This window comes from Scyliorhinus canicula, chromosome 19 (assembly GCF_902713615.1).
Source record: "Scyliorhinus canicula chromosome 19, sScyCan1.1, whole genome shotgun sequence".
NCBI lineage: Eukaryota > Metazoa > Chordata > Chondrichthyes > Carcharhiniformes > Scyliorhinidae > Scyliorhinus > Scyliorhinus canicula.
This window is the reverse complement of record NC_052164.1, coordinates 39342100-39366013: the sequence shown is the minus strand read 5'-3', so window position 1 is coordinate 39366013 and position 23914 is coordinate 39342100. Positions and strand designations below refer to the sequence as shown.

Below are 23914 nucleotides of genomic sequence, written 5' to 3'. Positions count from 1 at the left end.
AGAATCCTGCTCCTAGTTAAAAAAAGTCACCAAAATTTGAAGATGTTGAAGAACATAAAGAACATTCCAGCTGAATCTAAACGTCAGCCTTCTGGAACTTTGCTGTTCTAATGTGTGGGAGTGAAAGTTAGGCCCAGAAGGAAGTTCACACCAGACTACCTGCAGAAATTAAGCACGGGATACAAATGGCAAAGATCATGTTGTGCCTTATATACATTGGGTTCCCAGCTGTTGATATCATTCTACAAATGTTTGGCGCTTTCTATCATTTGGGTTTCTCATGCTGAATAGAATCCCAACCTTCAGTCAGTATATCCCCAGGTTGGTTCTTATGTAATAGTCCAGCAACCCGGAAAAAGGACAAGGGCAGGCTAGCAGCGGTCTTCAGCATTGGAGTGGAGCATCTCGACGCATGTTTGCTCTTGATTCAGATACCGTATATACTCGCGTATCATGCGATCTCGCGTATCATGCGACCCCTAAATTTTAGACCCCAAAACATGATTTTATGCTATACCTCATGTATCATGCGAGTCACTTTTTTGAGACACCAAATGAGATACCAAATTACGCCGTTAACAACCGCCGTAAACAACCAGCTGTTTTGCGGTTTCTAATCACGGTAATAAGCAGTTAACTAACGCGTAACACATAATGGTCGAATACATTCTACCATTAGCCACTATGGAGAAAAGATCTGCCAAGAAATATACTGCCAAATTGAAGCTGCAAGTCATTGCCGAAGCGGAACACAGCAACAACGTTAAAGCTGCAAAGCTGTTTGGTGTCGGAGAAAGCTGTGTCCGCAACTGGAGAAAACAGAAAGAGAAATTGATGGAAAGTCCTTCCTATAAATGCGCTAATCGCGGGTCGAAATGTCATTGGCCGCAATTAGAAGATAAAGTCTCAAAGTGGCTGTCCGAAAATCGGGAAAATGGTTATATTATAACTCGATCTAAAATTAGACTTTATGCTTTACGAGAAGCAAGAAACATGGGCATTCGTGAGTTTACTGCAAGTCCTGGATGGTGTACGCGGTTCATGAAAAGACATGACTTTGTGTTAAGAAGAAAAACAAAAATTGCACAGAGACTCCCAAAAGAATTAGAAGAAAAAGTGACTAGTTTTCAAACATTTGTAATCAAACATCACAAAGCTAACAGCTATCAGTTATCGTGCATTGGAAACATGGATGAAACACCCGTGAATTTTGATATGCCATCAAACTCAACCGTTAATAAAGTCGGTGAGAAAAGTATTTTTATCAAAACTACAAGGCATGAAAAGACACATTTTACGGTTGTACTAACGTGTATGGCAGATGGGACGAAACTTCCCCCAATGGTTATCTTTAAACGGAAATTAATGCCCAAAGTAAAATTTCCAAATGGTATCGTTGTCCATGTCCATGAAAAAGGTTGGATGAATGATAATGGTTGCAAGATTTGGCTGAAGAGAGTTTGGGAATCAAGAGCAGGTGGTTTACGACGCCCAAAAAGTTTACTTGTGTGGGATATGTTTAGGTCACATCGCGTGGATTCTGTTGTGAAAGCTGTTCGCGAATCAAACACCAATATAGCAATCGTTCCAGCTGGCTTGACTAGCGTCGTTCAGCCACTTGACGTATCCATTAATAAGCCATTTAAAGACAATATAAGAAAGAAATGGAATGACTGGATGATGGAAGGAGAGAAATCATTTACGAAGGGAGGGAATATGAAGGCTCCGGATTTGCCTCTACTGTGTTTGTGGGTAAAAGAAGCATGGGCTGAGATAGATGCAGATTTGATTGTTAAAGCATTTTAAAAATGTGGAATAGCAAATGCTTTGGATGGAAGTGAAGATGATGCTATATTCGAAGATACAGGAGAAGAGGATGAAAATATTGAAGACCTGGAAGATGATCAGTATGACGACTGCCTCGATGAAGAAGAATTCCAAGCTTTATTTGATGATGACACTGATAGCAATGAAAGCGAATTTGACGGATTTTAGTTAACCTGCAAAAGTTTGTTTTAATAGTTTTTTATTAAAGTTTTATTAAAGTTTGTTAATTAACCTACATATGTATTCCTGTTTTATATTTCATTATGTCCATAATAATGTCCATTTGACTTTCCGTTAATGGATACGGTCTGCTTAACAGCCTAACAGCCTAATCTTGACCAGTACTTCACACCCGAAATTTTGTATCTCGCGTATCATGCGACCCCCCAAATTCAGGTCAAAATTTAGGTCTTCAAAGGTCGCATGTTACGCGAGTATATACGGGGTAAGTATTTTTTTAAAAACTCTTGGCTGTGGCTCCTAACAATCCTTAATGGTTAACCCACACAAAGATCTCATTTTCCTGAGTGCAGCCGACCTGATGCTGACTGCAGTCTGAATGGAAGCATTATGGATGGGCAGATAAATTGCAGTTTCTACAGCACCTTGCACATCCTCAGGACTTGCCAAAATTCTTTAGAACTGATGAAGCTCAAATGAAGTGTAGACAGTGTTAAATGATAGAAATGCAGAAGTTCATTAAACAGCAAGAAATCTAAGGGCGGCACGTGGCACAATGGTTAGGTAAGGGGCCTCACGGTAGCATGGTGGTTAGCATCAATGCTTCACAGCTCCAGGGTCCCAGGTTCGATTCCCGGCTGGGTCACTGTCTGTGTGGAGTCTGCACGTCCTCCCTGTGTGTGCGTGGGTTTCCTCCGGGTGCTCCGGTTTCCTCCCACAGTCCAAAGATGTGCGGGTTAGGTGGATTGGCCATGCTAAATTGCCGGTAGTTTAAGGTTAATGGGGGGATTGTTGGGTTACGGGTATACGGGTTACGTGGGTTTAAGTAGGGTGATCATTGCTCGGCACAACATCGAGGGCCGAAGGGCCTGTTCTGTGCTGTACTGTTCTATGTTCTATGTTCTATGACTACAGCCTACGGCGCTGAGTACTCTGGTTCGAATCCCGGCCCTGGGTCACTGGCTGTGTGGAGTTTGCACATTCGCCCCGTGTCTGCATGGGTTTCACCCCCACAACCCAAAGATGTGCAGGTTAGGTGGATTGGCCACACTAAATTGCCCCTCAATTGGAAAAAGATAATTGGGTACTCTAAATTTATTTTTAAAAATAGAATGGGCAGGATTTTCCGGCCACTGAGGTGGCCCGCCAGCAGGATCTACTGACCCCTCCATTGTCAACGGGATTTCCCGGTGGCAGCACCCCTTGTCGCCGGGAAACGTGTGCGCCGGCATGGGACCGGAATTTCCCGCCGATGTGTACAGCTGGTAAAACCCGCCAAATGCCACCAATTCTTTCTAATCATTGGGATTAAAGTTCTGAGAGATGTGACTAATTATTTCAATTCAGGTTAAGTACAAACATATGGAGGATATTGATTGGATGATCACTTGAGCCCATATAAAGAAAGACTAACAATTTAATTTAATTTGATATGTGCCCAATAAAGTTTTTGGTTTGTTTCAGTGTCCCTTTATGGGAATGTTAATTAGTTCATTGATTAATCGGTAAATAAAATAATTTAAAGAAACACTTTACTGAGTCAGGAGGTAAATGTCTATGAATAAATCTATTCCTAATAAAGACTGGAGTTTCTTTCTTCACTATCTGACTACGAAGAGTATAACTGGTTCAACCATGTTGCAATTGCTTTTGGCTCTTACTGTGCCAGCTAATACAGTATGCTAAAACACTAATACCATTCAGTTTTAATGAAACTTTACCCAGTACTTACTTGTGCTCAGTGACTCCTCCCTGATGATGTAATCACAAAAAACACTCTCAAATATTAACATTTAGCAGACAAATAATAGTTCCTGATAAAAGTTTCAGCTTTAGTGGTCGTATTGATAGTGAGGATCCTTGCTTAGCATCAGATATATACTGCTGATACTAACATATTAAACCAATATTTTCCACTATCCATCAAAATTTTATATTTCCTGAACCGACCATTTTTTAAGGTTTCAATTTACCGATTGAAACTGTTAATATTACATTAATAAATGATACTTTATAATCAGAAATGATTGGTTTCTCGTAATAATCCCATGCCACTAACATTTAGCAGTCACAAAAATCTGAAATAGCTGTACCTGAAATAAGAACCCCTCTGGTATTGCCAGCACTGACCTTAAAGTAGCAGATTGGAGGAAGGTGCTCTTATTACATATGGGGCATGTCGGGGGCAGCCATTTGAGGAAGCTGCAATCAGTGGGTCTTATTCCTGGGTCTGGGGGAGATGGGGTGGCCAGGTCTCCCCTCAAACCCAGAAAAATGGTTTCCTGGCCTCCTTCATCCCTAAGAGTATGGATAATAAGAATGGGAAAATTCTTTGGAGAGAGTTGTTATCTAAGTCCAGCGACTTGGACCCACTGCTACACGGGAATTGCTCAATCTATCTGCTTTCACTGGCATACTGTCCAATGGGTACTCTTGTAAGGGGATAGGAGAACTCTCCCCCCCACCCCACCCCACCCCCCCACCCCCTCACCCCACCCCCCACCCCCTCACCCCACCCCCACCCCACCCCACCATCAATTCCAGTCTCTTTTGTGCCACAGGCCTCATGGAAAGCAGAGGCTTCACCTTTCTAACTGCAATCCCCAACAAGGTTAGGATCTAGTGTAACCTGGGCCACCTGATTTATGGATTAAAGCAAATTGCTGCAGATGCTGGAATCTGAAGCAAAAACAGAAAATACTGGACAATACTGGAGATTGTCCAGTATTTCTGTTCATGTTGTAATCTATAGACTCCCTTGACATACTCCCGCTAAAGTTACAACAAGAACAACATGGTACAAATTTCTGGTGAATTTATTTCTAAAGTTTGAAATCAAAATTTATTTGTGAAATGTTTTTACCTCAAACTGCCTTCCTGAATACTCTCCTCTCTTTGGAAACTTTGATTTTACAGTGTTAATTAATGGATCTGTTATTTTCCTTATTTCATGGCTAATTAAATGGAGCATCTGATTTTGCTGCTCCTTCCAGTCTCCACTTTGAACCGACATTCAGCCTTGCCATTGGTAATCTTCTAAACGCAGCTCCTAAGACCTTCTTCTGGCCTTCGATGATATTGCCGAGGCTCTTTGACTTGGCTGCCCCAGTGGAACAATTGATTCAAACGGTGAAGTGGAATTCAAAGCCTCAAAATTGACCAAAAGGCCCATTGAAAAACTGAACAAAAGGAGCAAGGTTCAGCTGCAATGAGTTATCTCCTTAGCAGCCCCCCAAAGGCCAATTTGCTTAGTTAAAATCAGAAAGGGGCTCCCTCAATGCTTTTGCAAATGCAGGGTGGAAGAAGATAATGTTTTAAATCATTACTGATAAAAGCAGCGTGATAACATTAATTTCACATGAACTAGGTGCCAGTGATTTGTTTCAACTTCCTGCTACTTTCATCCCACAGGATGGAAAGTGATTGTTTGACCATTAGGCTGCTTCCAGCGATATCTCAATATATAACGGCTGCTAGGATCTCAGCTCGGCCTAGTGCCGCCAGTACATGGTGCCCTATTAATGATGCTGCTGGCAGTAATTTCAATCTGTCAGACAGTAACATAAATGCAATGAATATATCTATAAAAATCTCTGGTGATTTATTCTGCCACTTAATCCCGCCATCATGCCTAATAGATTTTTTGTGGCATATAAAATATTTAAATACTCGTAAAACATAAATGCGTTTTAGCTCATAAAGTACCCATTACATGGCTTCTTCAGATGCCAACTGTATCATGAGCCACGATCAAGATTTAATAAGAAAATAACCACCCTGTAAGTCAGTTTACAAATGATGCAGGACCTTCTTTATAGGCAAAATGAGTTTATTGACCCACTAGTCCCCAGTGGCACCCAGACTTTCTGCCACTTTGTGCAAATTTAGAAGTTAACACTGCTGTGGCTATTTGTATTATAAGACAGGGAAGAAACTAATAGCACTCGCTGTCTGCTTTCTGGAGCCTGTTCCTGAGTTGAATTATAGACCACTGGAAATCAGCATTTAGCATAGTTCTAATCACTGAAAGGTATTAATGGAAATGGTTGGATTAGTATTCTCTTTGTGTTAGAATTCCAAGCTTGTGCTTTTTCTAGAATTGTGTTTCCTGCATTACGAACAGTGACATCTTCAAAAGACCTTAATTGGCTGCAAACTGCTCTGGAAAATCCTGAGCTTGTGAATGGCACAATTTAAATGCAAATTCTTTCCTTATCTCCATTCGCTCCCTCATTAATCGACACAATTTATACCAGTGAGACCTTCATCAGGACCGGAAGGGAAGGGCTGGAAAATCCTACCCATTGATTTTGTTTCTACCTCGAATCTTAGAGCCAATTACCAATGAGCTAAAGGGGTTGATTGATCAATTGCGCAGCAACAATCATCCGGCCTGCCATACATGAGGGAGTTGCAGATAAACTGATCATTGAACGGAAAATTATGCCATATTGTTCTAATAATCATGTGATACAAAATACAATGAATTGCCTAAGAGTGGTCATTGGTACTATGTAAACAAAACCAGCAACTGTTCTGTATTCAGCAAATTCCTGGTAATGGTTATGAGTTGAGTGCTCGGTCAATCAACTCTTTGGCTGTGTTTGAAGGCAGTAACGTTGACCACAGAAAGAGAGAGAAGGTCATTATGTCTCGGTATCCTGGGCAGGATAGAATGGCAAGAACCAGAAGTGGTTATGTTTCTAAGATATATTTCCCACCCTTTCCCTGTCACCCCATTTCCCCACCCCAACCCTCAAGGTCAAAGATGGTCTTTTTGAATGACGTTTTGCAATAATAAGTTTTTAATTTACAAGTTCAGAAGCGACCTTGTTTCTGTGACATGTTAACAAATGATTATGTTCCTTTGTAGATGGAACAACAACCATCGTATGAAATTAATCTCTACATGTACATGTACTTTGTCATCTTCATCATCTTTGGGGCATTCTTCACCCTAAATCTTTTTATTGGCGTAATCATTGACAATTTCAACCAACAGAAGAAAAAGATAAGTATCCCTTCTTTGCATGATGCAGTGATGAGAATGAAATACTAAATCTATGCATAGATGTGGATAATCTATAAACACATTTCATAAATTGGCCAATTACCATTTTATGTTCACATATGAATGGGATGGGTGGTTTCATTTTAAGGATACAGTCATTGAGACACCAGCCTTTCACCCATCACTGCTCTGTTCAAATCTGAGCTAGAGTGACGGTGTTAGAGTCTCTTCTGCTAATCTTAAGTGAAATGTGGCTCAATCAAGCCTTTAATGGGCACGTGATTGCAGCATCACTATACCGCTATAATTTGGCACCAAATTCACAAAGCCATAAAATGGTTGGCATGGAAAAAGGAATATGATATAAATGAGCAATTCTGCAGTGAACTGTGCTGTTCCAGCCCTGGGATTGTTTGCTGACTTGAAATAGGAAACAAGTGTAAATCACCAACATTACAGCGAAATAAACTCTAAACGTTGTGGCATAAATACCTCAATGGGAAGTTTGGAATTTAAATTCCTTGCCATCAGACAAGGTGTAAGTTCTATATATTAGAGTCTTAGTTCCATATGCACCGAAAAGGCTCTTCAGCTCATCGCGTCTGCACCGGTCCAAGGCAGCATAATTTCTCAATCATGTTCCCCCTCGGTGTCCTCTGCTCCAAGGAAAACAACCTCAATCTATCCAATCTCCCTTCATAACTTAAACTCTTCAGACCAGGCAACATTCTGGTAAATTTCCACTGCACCCTTTCTAGTGCTATAACAACCCTCCTATAATGTGGATTCCAGAACTGCACACAGTACTCTCGCTATGGCCTAACCAATGTTTTCTATAGTTCCAGCATAACCTCCCTGCTCTTAAACTCTATGCCTCAGCTCACAAAGGCAAGTATAACATATGCCTTCTTAACCACTGTATCTACCTGTTCTGCTACCTTAAGGGACATGCACACCAAGGTCCCTCTGATCCTTGTTACTTCCCGGGCTCCTGTATTTATCCTGTATTCCCATGCCTTGTTTGCCCTGCCCAAGTGAATCACTTCACACTTATCCAGATTGAATTCCATTTGGTACTGATCAGCCCATCTGACCAGTCTGTCTGTATCCTCTTTTAATCTCTCTATTTACATCCTGCCAATTTTCATATCATCCACAATTTGAATTTAAATGTGAACTTAAATTCTGATAATGTTCATTTGAGACTTCAAACATTCAGACAACAAGAGACAGTTTAGTGAAGTAACTCAGGAAATTTTCAAGACGTTGTGATTGATATTAGCAAATACAGGGCGAGGTGGGTGGCACAGTGGGTAGCAGTGCTGTCTCACAGCACCAGGGACTCAAGTTCAATCCCGGCATTGGGTGACTGTGTGGAGTTTGCAGATTCTCCCTGTGCCTGTGTGGGTTTCCTCCAGGTGTTCTAGTTTCATCCCACAGTACAAAGGTGTGCAGGTTAGATGGATTGGCCATGCTAACAAAATGGTCGTCAGTGTCCAAAGATGTGCAGGTTAGGTGGCATTACAGGGGTAGTGCAAGGATTGAGCCTAGTTAGGGTGCTCTGTTAGAGGGCTGGTGCAGACTCAATGGGCCAAATGGCTTCCTTCGGCATTGTAGGGAGTCTATAGATTCTACTGAGACTTGACTAGCGTACTATGACTCTTGTTTTCTGGTTAGGCATAGGTTGACATAGGGGCGTGACTTTCCATGCCTGCCACGGCATATATTGCAGCAGCTGAGGTGGCCCACTATTAACTAATGGTGGGCTTTCTTATCCCACCGCTGTAACCAGGGTTTTGCATTCTATGCACCTCCTGTCTCCAGGAAACGGGTGGCAGGAATTTGCCGTCAGTAGTGCTAGGAAATCCCTCTGGTGTAAACGGCCAGAAAATTTCAGCCCCAGTCGCTGTTCTCCCTCTGTAACTTCTACCCCCATGTGGACAGCAGTCACTTGCTGTGCAACTTGTTCAGTGAAAGCTTCTGCTTATTTGTTCATTCCAAGCCACATTCCACAGTGTGATCAATGATGTTATTGCATTATAATTGGCCAAAATGAGGCTAATTGTTAATTGGCTTCAGTGGTGCACGATCAATTTGCCCAATATCATTGGTCTTCCCTTCCCCCCACTCAACTGAAACAATAACTTTTCTAAACGTGAATATTCCTACAAACTTACTCTCTACAAACAGGTAATATAACCCCTCTGTCCCTTACCCACAACACCTTCTATACATCACATTCATCCCCCCAGGTATAAACCTATGGTTCCCACATGTAGGGGCCAGTATTGACATATGTCCTCGCTTAAAATGCCTACTAAACTGGTTCCAAATTTTGATCGATGACACCACAACTGGGCTGTGAGTATACTTCCCTGGAGTCCCAATGGTGCCTCCAGTGTCTATCACTTCTCCTCTTCAATCTCTGGGAATGCCAACCTATGCAAAAACCATCCCATATCTGTGTTCTCCCCCGAGGGTCTGTTCTATACAACGCCGGTAAAAGGCCTCAAACGCTTCCTTGATTTTCTCTGGCGCTGTCACCAACCCTCCTCGCCCCCTGCCGCCTTCACCCGCACAATTTCCGGCCCACTGCCTGCCGTCTCAATTGGTGGGCTAGCAGGCGACTAGCCTTCTCCCCCAACTCATATTGAACCGTATTAACCGGCGGAGCTGACCCACCACCTTCCCCATTGTCAGCTTATCAAACTGCCCTGCAATTCCTTCCTTTCCGCCAACATCTCCAAAGTTGGGGCCACCGAATATCTACGATCCACATCTACAATAACTTCAAACAGCCTCTGCCTTTTCTCTCTCTCAACTCTATCCCTATAGGCCTTAAAGAAGACAACCTCCTCCTAAACCACCACCTTCAATACCTCCCAGAACGTGGCCTCAGGCACCTCCCCATTTTGATTAAGCTCCACGTTGTTCTTTATCGCCAATGCCACCTTATCACAAAACCTCTGATCAGCCAAAAGCGCAGAATCAAACCTCCATCCTGGTCTCTGCACCCACCCAGTCTCAAACCTCACGTCGACATAATGCGGCGCATGATCCAAAATTACTAATCCTGCATACTTCACCCCCACAACCACCGCATCGTTACCGGGGGTCTCTAACCTCCCCTCTGCTGAAGTCCACCATCATCACTGACCCCAAACCCCGCCCAACTATTTGTCCCCTCACTAACCTGGGCCTGTCCAAAATGAATATACTGTTAGGTTGATCGATTAATATACTTTGATTGTGTGTAAACTAAACCAGATCTATTCATTAAACATCAATTTCCCTCCAAAGCTACTGTAATACCATAAAACCTCAACTGGTTCGCTAATGTCCTTCAGTGAAGGGGCATGCCATTTTAAACAGATCTGCTTTACATATAACTCCAATCCCACACAGTTGATTCTTAATGCCCTCAGCGATGGACAATAAATGTGGCCTTGCCAGCAGCGCCGAAATCCTGAGAACAAATATTTATTTTGAAAAGTACTTGTAGTCAATGATTAATAAACAATCCAGAATAAATAATTTAGAATATCTTTGGAATCAAACCCCTGGTAGAGCTGATAGAGGATATGGTGAACTAACAGGAAACAGAGGTCAGAATTAACCAGCTGTTGGGATTCTCTTTTCCCGCTCCCAGTACATCACATGCCTGTGGTTTTCCTGGCAGCTTGGGGGTGGCTTCAATAGGAAATGCCATTGACAAGCGGCGGGAATGCAGAATTACGTAGCTGGCAAACTGGAGAATCCCTCCCAGAGAGTTTGGATGAATGGGTTATTTTCACTTGACAAACTCTAACCAGTGAACTGTCACTGGGATCAGTGGTGGGGAATCAAATACAAGGATCTCCCATTTAAGATGGAGATGAAGAGGAATTTCTTCTCTCAGAGAGATGTGATCATTTCGAAATCTTTACCTTGGAATAGCAATGAAGGTTGGGTCATTGAATTTGCGTAAGGCTGAGTTTCATAGAATTTTGATCTACTAGGGCGTCAATTATGGGGGGGACAATAAAGTGGAGTTAAGGCCACAATCAGACCAGCTATTATGGCCAGGATTCTCCAATCCTGCGGCCAAGTTCTGACGCCGGCGTGAAAAGTAGCATCAGCCGCTCCAGCATCAATGGGCCTCATCTGGCAGCTATTCACCACTTTCCAGAGGGCTAGTATGGCGCAGGAGTGGTCTCCGCAGCTCCGGCACCCAAAAGCCAGCGCGCCACGGCCGGCGCGTGTTCGCGCTTGCGCGCCATGGGCGCCGCGATTTCATGCATGAGCGTGGGTTCCCATCTCCGTGCCGGACCCGGGCAATATGGCGGAGCCCAACAGGGGCCCAGCGCGGAGGAACATAGGCTCCCACGGAACCAGCCTGCCCGCCTATCAGTAGGCCCCGATTGCGGGGCAGGCCACCTCGGAGGCCCCCCCCAACCAGGACGGCCCCCGTAGATAGAACTCCGAGGACCCGCTGGGTGCGACCATACGTAACCCGCGGCGGCAGGACTCAGCTGAACTCGGCGGGCACTCGGCCCGTCGAGGCCCAGAGAATCGCTGGGGGGAGGGCGCTCTCAACGGCTCCCGACCGGCGCGGCGGCGATCCCACGGGCGGCAGAAAATCGGTACCAGGGATTCGGCGAGCCAGCAACGGATGGCGAGGAGCGATTCTCGCGCCGCCCCCCCCCCCCCCCCCCCCCCCCCCCAGGGATTCTCTGACTCGGCGCGGGGTCGGTGAATCCCGGCCTATGTTAGTGAATGTCGGCTCATGGGCCAAATGACTACCCCTGCTGCTATTTCTTATGATCTTAGAACTCCTTTGTCTTTCACTGAATTTATTGAATATTAGCAAAGTTACATAAAATAATTGTAAGTGTTCTCATCTTTACTTTGGAGGCAAAGATATATTTATGACAGAAGAACAGAAGAAATACTACAATGCCATGAAGAAGCTTGGCTCAAAGAAACCACAAAAACCCATCCCAAGACCAAATGTAAGTGTTAAGCTACTATCAATAAACCCTTTGAAGGGAAATGGAGAGTCTATGAGGAGTGCATTCTGTTCAAAGTACTTCTATATGGCTAGCGAAAAAAAGGGAGGGGAAATGTGGGCATCAAGTTTAACATATCTTCAATCTCCTGCCTGCATTTTGGTTGGTGCTCCCTCCAGTACTGTTCTTGTGATGGTGATAGGAAGAGTGATGTGTGTACGTTCTGCCCAGTACCGAGAAAATGCCAGAAAGGAATGAGAAGCAGTGACTGTTGTGTACTCAACCCCTTTTGTGATGTCAAGGCACCCCAAAGCATGCCACAGCCCATGAATTACGTTTGACATGTAATTGCTGCAGTAATGCCAGCAAACATGATAGCCAATTTGCACGTGAAATCCTACCCGGAGTAATGAGACAAATAATCATATAATTTGTTTTGGTGGTGTTGATTTAAGGATAACTATTGGTCGGGACACTAGGAAACACATTTGCTCTTCTTCAGAGAGTTGCACCTGAACAGACAGGGCCTCAGCTTAGTTTTACTCATGGATGGATCCTATAATTGTGTAGCAATCCCTCGGTGCTGCACTGAAGTGCCTGTTTCTTATGCGCTCCTGAAGTGAGGCATGAACCTTCTGAGTCAGAAATGAAGGGTAATCTCTGAGGAAAGCTGACATTTACATATGCAGCCTACTTAATTTCACAGGGAGATTCAGCAGCATAGGCTTGGGATGATGGCTTCATGCCTCACCCTACCCAGCTCCCACCTTGAGCTACATTGCCAGTAAAATACGGAGTGAGAAAGAGGCAATCGTCACCAGGCCATTTTTTGTGGAGCCCAGCAGCCAGCCCATCTGAGAGTGCCAATAAATCTTTGTTAATAAAATAAATCATTATCCTTTAACATAATTGCCTGTGCCAATTTTATTCAACTTTCCCATTAATTAAATGACCTTTGATTTCTTTTCAGAAAGTTCTAAACTTTAATCAATGTCCTATAAAGCACTGCTCAAAATCTGCCAGTCAGTTTACAAGCACATTATATGTACATCCCTGTGGAAACATAATTGATTAATTACAAATGCTAATCCCTTACAATCTTGTAAATTGAGAAAGTTGAGTTAAGGGCAGAGGTGTACAACACAGCCTGGTACTGATGTTGAAACGAGTTTGACACAAGAACAGCAGTGATTAGATGTTGTCAAGTCTGGGTTTTGAATTCCTTAAAATCGGAGTTGGGATATTTTACAACAGCAGAGGTGCTATCCAGATGTGGGTTATTGTGGTCACTGTAAAATAAAGTGCAATAGAAGTTCGAAGTCTTGGCAAAGAATAGGCTGGATTTTAACTTTGCGAGGTACTGGGATGGGGTCCTGTAGCAGCTTGGAAACTCCAAATAAGTGTACTCTGTAGGGCAGCATGGTGGCCTAGTGGTTAGCACAACCGCCTCACGGCGCTAAGGTCCCAGGTTCGATCCCGGCTCTGGGTCACTGTCCGTGTGGAGTTTGCACATTCTCCCCGTGTCTGCGTGGGTTTCGCCCCCACAACCCAAAAATGTGCAAAGTAGGTGGATTGGCCACGCTAAAATTGCCCCTTAATTAGAAAAAATAATTGGCTAATCTAAATTTATAAAAAAAAACAAAAAAAAAAATAAGTGTACTCTGTCAGTAAATTTTTAACTCAGGCGTTACGCATAATTTCCAGATTTCCTAATCAATTAACATGAATGGGCGTGGCGATAGTCCACATGAGGCAATTTCAATTCCAGTATTTAAAAGACCACAAGGACCACGGCAAACATCACACCACTCAGCCCTTCCAGCTGTCCTGGAAGCTCGTGGGACCATGGTTATATTGAAAAACTAGGTTGATACTGTTGTAATTGAGCGGTTAACAAATTAAAATTGACAGCCCTCCTCTCCTGAGGGGTTTGCACACACACAGCAAGCCCAGAGTTAAATGGTAAATTGGAGTTGACTTCCAAATGTGCCTGAATGTTTGCAGTGTTTAACCATTCAGTTGCTACCAAGCCCACATGCTCACCCTTGTTAAAATTCCACTCAAAGAATTTGCAGAAGAGACAGATTGATTTTAACCTATTGAAAAACTTAGGAGGAGATGGAAAACGGTTTAGTGGATCAATGGAAAATGACAATTCAGTACAATTGTACAAGCTATCTTACAATCTATACCTTCTTCGTTCATGCACAAATATTGGTCAGATGTAATAGGGTGATTATAATCAAGGTTAAGTATTTATACAATGGCAACTCATTTCTTTGTCCTTTCTTGCCCTCCCCCAGAATAAATTCCAAGGAGTGTTCTTTGATTTTGTCAACAAGCAAGCCTTTGATATCTTCATCATGGTTCTCATCTGCCTCAACATGGTGACGATGATGGTTGAAACAGATGATCAAAGTGCCGAAAAAAATGAAATTCTTTACTGGATCAACTTGGTGTTTATTATTGTATTTACCAGTGAATGTGTGCTCAAGATCGTCGCTTTAAGATACTACTACTTCACCATTGGCTGGAACATTTTTGACTTTGTTGTGGTGATTCTTTCTATTGTGGGTAAGTCAGAAGCTAAGATCCAGGTTTTTTGGAAACATACTTTGAGACACCCCCCCCCCCCCCCCCCCCCCCCGCCCCCCGTTTATGTGTTGTCAAACATTGTAGAAATAAAATGATTTTAAGTTTAAGCATTTTAATGGGGGCAGTTTTATTTTACTCGTTCAGGGTGTCACTGGCTAGATTCACATTTATTGTCCATCTCTAACTGCATCAAGCACTCCTATATAAGATGGGGTGATTTTCTCCTACTGGGCCGCAATAGTCGCCTCAATCACATAGAAACATTAAAAATAGGAGCAGAAAGAGGCTATTTGATCCTTCAAGCTTGGTTCGTCATTTATTATGATCAAAGCTGACACTCCAACTCAGTAACCTGCTCCAACATTCCCCTGATATCTTTCGATCCCTTTAGCCTCAAGAGCTATATCTAACCCTTCTTGAAAAAATACAAGGCGCGATTCACCCAAATGGGAATAAAGTCCCTTCCCGAGCACATTCAGCTGCATGTTTCCCGATGCTCATAGTGCCGAGAAACACATAGCTATTCAATGCGACTTGCATTGTATAAGGGGCCTGAACAGGGAATGCGCGGCCGAGGCCGCACATAGACCCGTTTCTGCTCACCAAGACCCGTTTCCGCTCGCCGGAACTCCAAAGTGGAGCAAGATTTCGGGACACCATTTAAAAATGGCATTCCGATCTCCGAGGCTCCCAAAGCCATCCCCAACCTATCCCATCCCAGCACTATGGGACACACGGCACCCCCATCCCAATCAGACAAAAAATGCCAGCTTTCAGTGCCAACCTGGCAGTGCCCATGCCAGCTGAGCACATTGCCATTGCCAGGCCAACACCCAGGTGGCACTGCCAGGGTGACTAGGTGGTACCAGCAGCGCCAGGGCATCACACTGCCCAAAGGGCATGCAGCTGGGGCCTCCGATCCGCTGGGAGACCCCCACAAGTGTCAATTTGTCTGGTCTTTATTTCTGGGGACAATTGCTGAATAGCACTCACCTGAGGCAAAGGGGATGAATCACAAAGCCTCAGGTACCTCGGGAATATGCACATTAATGTGCAAATTTGCCAAAAAGTGAGGGATTTAGGTCGCAACGTCTCGTGAGGTCAGGTTGGATCTTGCGTTGGGTCGGTCTTGGGTGCAGAGTCTCCCAACCTTTATTGGCCACGCTGTGATGTGACTGTGGTAGCGAATTCCTCAGGCCAACCGCTCTGTGGGTGAAAAAGGTTCTCCTCATCTCAGCCCTAACTGGCCTACCCCTGTCCTCAGGCTGTGACTCCTGGTTCTGCTCACACCACCATTGGGAGCATCCTTCTTGCATCTCTGCAGAGTAACATCAACTGCTTTGGTGTCACATTTTCCCATTTCTCACATCAGCTATCAGGGCCTACTTTTAGTACAATTGCCAAGTTAATGCTGAATTACAAATATTTTAAGCTTTGGTTTTGGAGTCATGGTACCAGAGACAAATTTGGAACTTTCCAAATATAACTCATGTTAACACGCAGAAGACTTTCAGTTCAGCCTGAGTTAGAATCTAGATATGAAATGTCAAAGTCCAACTCACTGGACTAATTCTCTCCACTATCTCTAATAACTTAACTTTCTAGATAATTATGAGGGCTGTACACACTTCTGAGACCAGTCTTTATTTGTGAATGTTGATCATGTCATCGTGTTTGCCATGTCATGGTTGTCTAGTGCGACATTGAAGTTCGATGCGGTTCTTGGACTGGTGGAATATGGCTGTTCATCCAAAATCACCACAGCACTGAGCTATCACAAAAAGTATTGGCCAAAGATCAGCTTGAAGTTAGGTTTCAAAAATAAATTTTTCTACCTGTAACCAACATTTTTGGATTGATTTTCCAACTGATTCTTCCTGAGTAAGAGCTTAATACATTAAAGGGTGCAAATTTTGTAACTAATCATGGAAGATGGTTGGAGACATCTTCTGCATGATTCGCATTTGCTTACTGTCCCTGAATTTTCTTCAGTTTTGTCATTACTCTTGAAGAACCTGTTACTTTACAGCTTATATTAAAACCAATTCACCCAATCAATGACATTAGATATTCAAGCAATTTTCTGGCATATCATTATGGCTCTCATTCATCTATTCACCCACAAAAAATAGGCTTCCAGGCTGCTAAGCTAAGATTTTTTAAAAATATTTTTATTCTCCATTTTCACATTTTCTTCAGAAGTTACACCTCACAAACAAACAGTAAACGGTAACGAATACAATGTCAATCCTCTTATGAACAACAACGATCCCATCCCCCCACCAACGCCCAAACAACAGCCCACATGATAATATATGGCATGGTAGCATTGTGGATAGCACAATTGCTTCACAGCTCCAGGGTCCCAGGTTCGATTGTGGCTTGGGTCACTGTCTGTGCGGAGTCTGCACATCCTCCCCGTGTGTGCGTGGGTTTCCTCCGGGTGCTCCGGTTTCCTCCCACAGTCCAAAGATGTGCAGGTTAGGTGGATTGGCCATGATAAATTGCCCTTAGTGTCCAAAATTGCCCTTAGTGTTGGGTGGGGTTACTGGGTTATGGGGATAGGGTGGAGGTGTTGACCTTGGGTAGGGTGCTCTTTCCAGGAGCCGGTGCAGACTCAATGGGCCGAATGGCCTCCTTCTGCACTGTAAATTCTATGAATAAGCAGCAAATAAAACAAACCCTTCAAAGGTGGGAAAAAGTAAAAGGAATCAGGAATTGCCTATGGTCACCATTGACATATACAGTGCACTCCCCAACCCCCCCCCCCCCCCCCCGTAATATTCAATGTCATCCAATTCCCGAAAGAGTACCGTGAATTACACCCATGAATTGTAGACACCCCCTCCACTCCCCCTCCCAGGCTCCTCCCCTCCACTTCCTCTTGTAAATTAATCCCCCCAACCTCGGTTCCTTCCCCTAACTTTTCACCCTGGCTAGACTCATCAGACTCCGATGGCTGCAGCCCCTTCCCCCACCTCACTCCTGTTCACTGGCCGGCTTAAACCGGACAGTGTAGAGGCCCCCATCTGGGTCTCCTTCCCCCTTGCCCGGTCCCAGAAAAACCAAAAATCCCCTTTAGCACACAACCCCTGCATACACACCCAAGCCCCAAAGAACTATCATTGCAAATGAAAGTCCCATCTCTTCCCTTGTCCAAATATATACAGTGTCGACTCATTTAGTACATACACCAACATGCAGTGACAAAAATTAAGTTACATGAGGCTGCATCGGTACACGACCATTTATCAATTGTACCACAGTTCTTCTGCCTTCGCAAACTCCTCCGCCCCTTCCGCTGTCCCAAAATAAAAGTCCTTGGATTTGTAGGTCACCCACAACTTAGCTGGATATACTATGCTGCACTGCACCTTACTGATGTACAATGCCTTCTTCACCCATCTGAAGGCAGCCCGCCTCCTCGCCAGCTCCACTGTGAAGTCCTGGTATATGCGTATACCAGCTCCAGCCCACTGCACCATCTGCTTCTGCTTTGACCAGCACTGGACTTTCTCCTTCACGCTATACCTACGGAAACACAGAGTTACTACTCTTGGCGGCTCACTCGCCTTTGGTATAGGACTCCGCGACCGATGAGCCCTATCCAGTTCATATGGGGGGATCGTCCCCCTCCCCCAATAGCTTTGCCAACATTGTGGCAAAATACTCTATCTGCCTCAGGCCTTCCACCTCTTTGGGCAGACCCACAATCCTCAGATTCTGTCACCTGGATCTGTTTTCTAGGTCTTCCATTTTGGCTCACAGACCCTTGTTGGTCTTTATCACCTTCTGCAACTCCTTCCCCATCGAGGTGAGTTGATCACTGTGCTGCGATAATACCTCTTCCACGTCATTCAGTGTCTCACCTTGCTCCCATCTCCTTCTTCATCGCTTCCATGTGCTTTGTGAACTGTTTTTCAAGTTCCACAGCCATCACCTTGGTCATTTCTTCTGCTGTGAGCAACGCGGCCTCCCCTGGTGCTCCAGCCTCCGCTTTCCTTACAGTTCCTGCGCTAACTTTTTCACTCATCGGCGGACTTTCGTTAACCCCCTTTTTCACGGCCGTTTTTCTCCCAAACCTGGACATTTCTCTTCCCTGTGCCTTATTACAGCCTTTCAGCCTCCGTTGCCCCTGGGACTGGGACTGAGTGGGAGCCCTCCAGTGTGTGGCTGCCTCCTGCCCGCCATCACCGGAAGTCTCCACTGCTAGGCTAAGATGTACACCATTCACTTTTCAGCCTTCAATGAGCCTTTATCTGCAATTTTGTTTCCATTTAGTTAGTCAGGAGGTTTTGTGCCAAATGTTCTGTCACTGCCATTTTCTTTGATGTATCCATGGTATTGGGGTAAAGAGAAGCCCAATAGGAATCCCCTCCTCTTATACAGAAGATAAAGTAAAGGCTATCAAATGGTCAGTTTGCTTTGATTTGATAGATTTGATCCACGTTCTGGCATTATTTCCTGCCTGATTTTTCGTCGTTCAAGGCAAAGGTGACCATGTTTATCATCTGGAGTGTTGGTAGGATTCTATTGGGTACATAGGCAATTGTTAAGGCCGAACTGTGCCTGGATGATTTTTCTGCAAATTGGACAAGATACCGTCGGAGGAATGAATTTTAGATGAGTTACTGGTTCAAGATTTCCCCTCCTTGCATTTTCTCTCTGCCTTTGATAATGCACCTCCTTTAGAAAGAAGCCACACCGGTTCTTTTAAAATTTGTTGTGCTAGTCATATCAATCATGGGCAAACTTCTCCCATGCACCTGAGTGGTGTACCTCCCTGGCAGAGACTTTGCAAAGCTGACTGCCCAAAGCTCCAGTTCGCAACCAGCCAAGTGCAGAGATGGGCCATGTGTTGCGAGGGCTCCTGCAGTTAACATGCAATATGGACTTGGCAGTCAGCTCCAATGGCTGCAGTAGGCTGCCGCAAGTCCTCTTTCACTGCCTCCTTCCAGGTATGCTACGGCATTACTCCATGGAGAGATTCCCTGGAGTGAAAAGGAGGGATGCATTCCTCCTTGTCACCTTATTCTGTACCAATTCAACAGCCATCGAATCAGGGCAGAGTGGTTTGGAGTTTAACACAAAGAACACAGAAAATGCTGGAAAAATACAGCGAGGTAAATTCTCTTGTCTCGCCTGCTGCGGGAATTGTCGCAGGCGGGTTGGAAAATCTGATAGACCATTTAAAGATCCGTTGACCTCAGGTGGGAATTTCTGGTCTTGGGGTGGGCGTGACTGGAAAATCCCACCCAGTAGGCCTGCCAGCAACGAGGAAAAAATAAGACAAGTTTGGACTGGATTTTTCAGCCGCGCCCGACACAAGGACGGGGACCATGTAAATGTCTTTTGACCTCGGGCAAGGATTTCTGGTCACCGGGTGAGTGTGGCCAAAACATCTTGCAGGTGCGGACCCATTTTCAAAAAAACTGTTCACTTTTTTTGCATCTAGATTTTGTGGTTTATCGAGAAGCACTGCGGTAGATCTTGCCTTGTCTTGAAGTGAGCATGGATGTAAAGCAGGATGATGTAAAGCAGCACAGTGGTTAGCATTGGTGCCTCACAGCTCCAGGGACCTGGGTTCAATTACATCCTTGGGTGACTGTGTGGAGTTTGCACTTTCCCCCTTTGTCTGCATGGGTTTTCTCCGGGTGCTCCGGTTTCCTCCCACAGACCAAAGATGTACAGGTTAGGTGAATTGACCATGCTAAATTTCCCAAACGTTAGGTGGGGTTATGGGGCTAGGAGTGGGGGATTGGGCCTAGGTTGAGTGCTCTATTGGAGCAAGGGCCGGTGCAGACTCCTTGGGCCGAATGGTCTCCTTCCGCACTGTATGGATTCTATGATTCTAAGATGGATATCGCACAGTGTCAAAATCTACCTACATATATTTATTTCGGGGAACGGATTTAAATGTATAAGTTAAATAGAAAATGAAATAATTAGAAATGCATAGAGTTGGTCACTAGCTCAAAGAGAGTGATCTAATGTTTCAGTGGGAGCTGAAGAATCAACATATCTTTCTCATTTATGTTGACCCAACCCAATGCACTTTCCATTTTTGTTCCATACTGTGACATTTGCAATTATTCTTTGTAGTTTAAATACTTATTCATATCACCCCTTTTTATTTGTTTCAGGTATTATGCTGGCAGATATAATAGAGAAGTACTTTGTGTCGCCTACCCTGTTCCGAGTTATTAGGTTAGCCAGGATTGGCCGCGTCCTTCGACTTATTAGAGGAGCCAAAGGAATTCGAACTCTTCTATTTGCCTTGATGATGTCACTTCCTGCCTTGTTCAACATTGGCCTTTTACTCTTTTTAGTTATGTTCATCTATTCCATTTTTGGAATGTCCAATTTTGCGTACGTGAAGAAGGAAGGAGCCATTGATGACATGTTCAACTTTGAAACGTTTGGAAACAGCATGATTTGCCTGTTCCAGATCACCACCTCAGCCGGCTGGGATGGCCTGCTCTTACCCATTATGAACAGCGGCCTCCCCGATTGTGACCCCCAAATAGCGAATCCAGGCACCGATGTAAAAGGGAATTGTGGAAATCCGCCGGTCGGGGTCTTCTTTTTTGTCAGCTACATCATCATTTCCTTTCTGATTGTGGTGAACATGTACATCGCCATCATATTGGAGAATTTCAACGTGGCCACTGAGGAGAGTGCTGAGCCGCTTTGCGAGGATGATTTTGAAATGTTCTACGAGGTCTGGGAGAAGTTCGATCCGGAAGCCACTCAGTTTGTCGAATATTCCCGGATGTCCGACTTTGTTGATACGCTGCAAGAGCCATTGAGGATTTCTAAGCCAAATAAAGTCAAACTGGTTACCATGGATCTACCAATGGTCTCGGGTGACAAAATCCACTGTCTGGATATACTCTTTGCACTGACGAAGGAGGTGCTGGGTGAATCTGGTGAGATGGATGCCCTGAAGGAGTCAATGGAGGAGAAGTTCATGGCTGCCAATCCTTCCAAGGTCTCATACGAACCCATAACCACGACACTTCGACGAAAGCAGGAGGAGGTTTGTGCAATCAAAATTCAACGGGCTTTTCGGCGTCACTTGCTAAAACGGTCTGTCAAACACGCTTCTTATTTGTACCGCCATAGTGGAACAGAAGCAATTCTATCTGATGAAGAGCCTCCAGAGAAAGAAGGTTTGCTCGCTATTCGAATGAGCCAACACTATGGTAAATACCAACCTGAAGAAGAAGGTGTACCGCCCTTAGCTTTAGAAGAAGCAACAACTCCTTTAGAAGTAACAGAAACTCCCACAGAAGAAGCAACAACTACAGAAGAAGCAGTAACTCCAGTCGACGAATCAGCAATTCCAATAGAAGTAGTAACCCCTTTAGAAGCACAAGCAACTCCTCTAGACGCAGCAAAAACCCATCTGGAAATGGCAGTTACCCCTCTGGAAGCTGCAATTACCCCTCTGAAAGCGGCTGTAACCCCTCTAGAAGCAGCAGTAACTGCAGCCGAATCAGTAGATTGGATTTCTGAGACAAAGGATATTAAAGAGTCAATTGTATAATTGGAGTTCAAAGTGCTTGTAATGAGCCAAGCTTATGAAACACAGCACAAGATACCAAGGTGTATAGCACTAGTGCCTTCAAGAATGTCACTTTGTCCCTAGTTTTCTAGCACTGAGATTCCAGTCTGCAAGTGGGAAGTGTATTGTGCGCCTGATCTTTGCAGTATAAACTGGGAGGACCCCGCAGTACAGTTACAACCCTTGAGCCAGAGCAAAAATGTCATCTATTAAAAAGAATCCTTCCAACATTCTTGACTATAATCAACACTATGACAAAGTGTGTAGCTGCAACTGATGCATCTCTCCAGTGTCACGACTTGTATTGTCTGCAAGAGAGTACCACTGTTGGTGTCTGAAGAGAGAAGTTTTAAACCACCAGGAAAATATGGTTGTCCCTTGTCCAGTGATTGGATTTATATTAGATATGCTGCATTTAATTAACACTGAATTGTCTTTTGATAGTTACCGGGAAAAAAAACATTGTCAGACAGTAGGTTAGTCCACATTTCTTTAGTTTCACTTCAAAGCTGTTCAACTTAAAATGCTTTTACCTCTTTCAATACTGTGCTTTTACTAATCTAACAAATTCCACTTGTCTAAACTGTATGCAGCATTCAGGTTTGTTGGAGATGCACTTTCATTATAATTCATCTTTTTTTTGTACAATACAATTTAAAAAGAAAGGCCACTAATTAATTGTTGTGTTGTGGTCTTCATGAAATCCAGCTGTTCGGATACTGTTTTAAATACCATCATTTTCATATGTTGTAAGGCACCAGTGTAGAATGGCATTCAGCAAGTCTCTCAGTTCCTGTTCTTTGGTGTAAATGCATTAGACAGTGACACTTTTGATTTCTGTCTGCAGCATGTGTGGGATAGGTTATTGTTTCAGGGTAGGTATTGTTACTGCCGTAGTGATTTCTGGTGTCTCTGTGTATATTTACAAAATCCTGTGCCCTCCCTTCTCTCCCAAAGTGGGATCGATTGCCCAAGATGAAATAACAAATTAAGTTGCTGCTTCACTATCTTTCACTGCTTCATCGTCTTTCTCTTCCATCATAAAATAACGTTATATCACTTCATTGATTGTAATTCATGAATTCGTATATGTTGTTTATATGTTTATACTTTATTTTCAATCACTGGATTGTTTAGAACAACCTTGAATATTCTCTTGGAGAACCATGCTGGATGAGTATCCTAGACAGCATCGGCGATCTTTGCATTTTCAACCAGCTGTGTACTGAGAATTTGGCTTGAAGGTTGAAGCTAGAGAATGTTTAAATGTAGCTTTAGTAAATAGGGCAGATTTGGAACTCTTGCTGCTTTTCTCAGATGTGCTGTTTAAACGTCAGGATATCCCAGATAGGGCAGCACGGTGGCACAGTGGTTAGCACTGGTGCCTTACGGCGCCAAGGTCCCAGGTTCGATTCCGGCTCTGGGTCACTGTCTGTGTGGAGTTTGCACATTCTCCCCGTGTTTGCGTGGGTTTCACCCCCACAACCCAGAGATGTGCAGGGTAGGTGGATTGGCCACGCTAAACTGCCCCTTAATTGGAAAAAAATTAATTGGGTACTCTAACTTAATAACAAAAAAAAGATATCCCAATAAAAATAAGACAGCTGAAAGGCACGCAAGACCCCCCTCCCCAACCACCCAATCCAGCCTGAGAGAAAATGTTTCTATTTTCACGATGCGAAGAATAAGAACAAATCCTTAGACTCTTTTTTTGTTACTCACTTCTGACACTGTGGCTGATTTCAG

The 23914-nt window shown here is 44.0% G+C and overlaps 1 protein-coding gene across 8 annotated transcripts in view; it reads left to right on the top strand.

Moving 5' to 3' along the window:
- LOC119954164 (sodium channel protein type 2 subunit alpha-like) overlaps positions 1-23177 on the top strand; it is a 295132-nt gene extending 271955 nt beyond the window's left edge. For all 8 annotated transcript variants that reach the window (XM_038779136.1, XM_038779137.1, XM_038779138.1 and 5 more), the window contains 4 exons: positions 6881-7018; positions 11905-12009; positions 14310-14580; positions 20745-23177. In XM_038779136.1, the coding sequence (XP_038635064.1) occupies positions 6881-7018; positions 11905-12009; positions 14310-14580; positions 20745-22150 (1920 nt within the window). In that variant the 3' untranslated portion in view covers positions 22151-23177. The remainder of the gene's footprint in view (positions 1-6880; positions 7019-11904; positions 12010-14309; positions 14581-20744) is intronic.
- Positions 23178-23914: the final 737 nt, after the last annotated feature.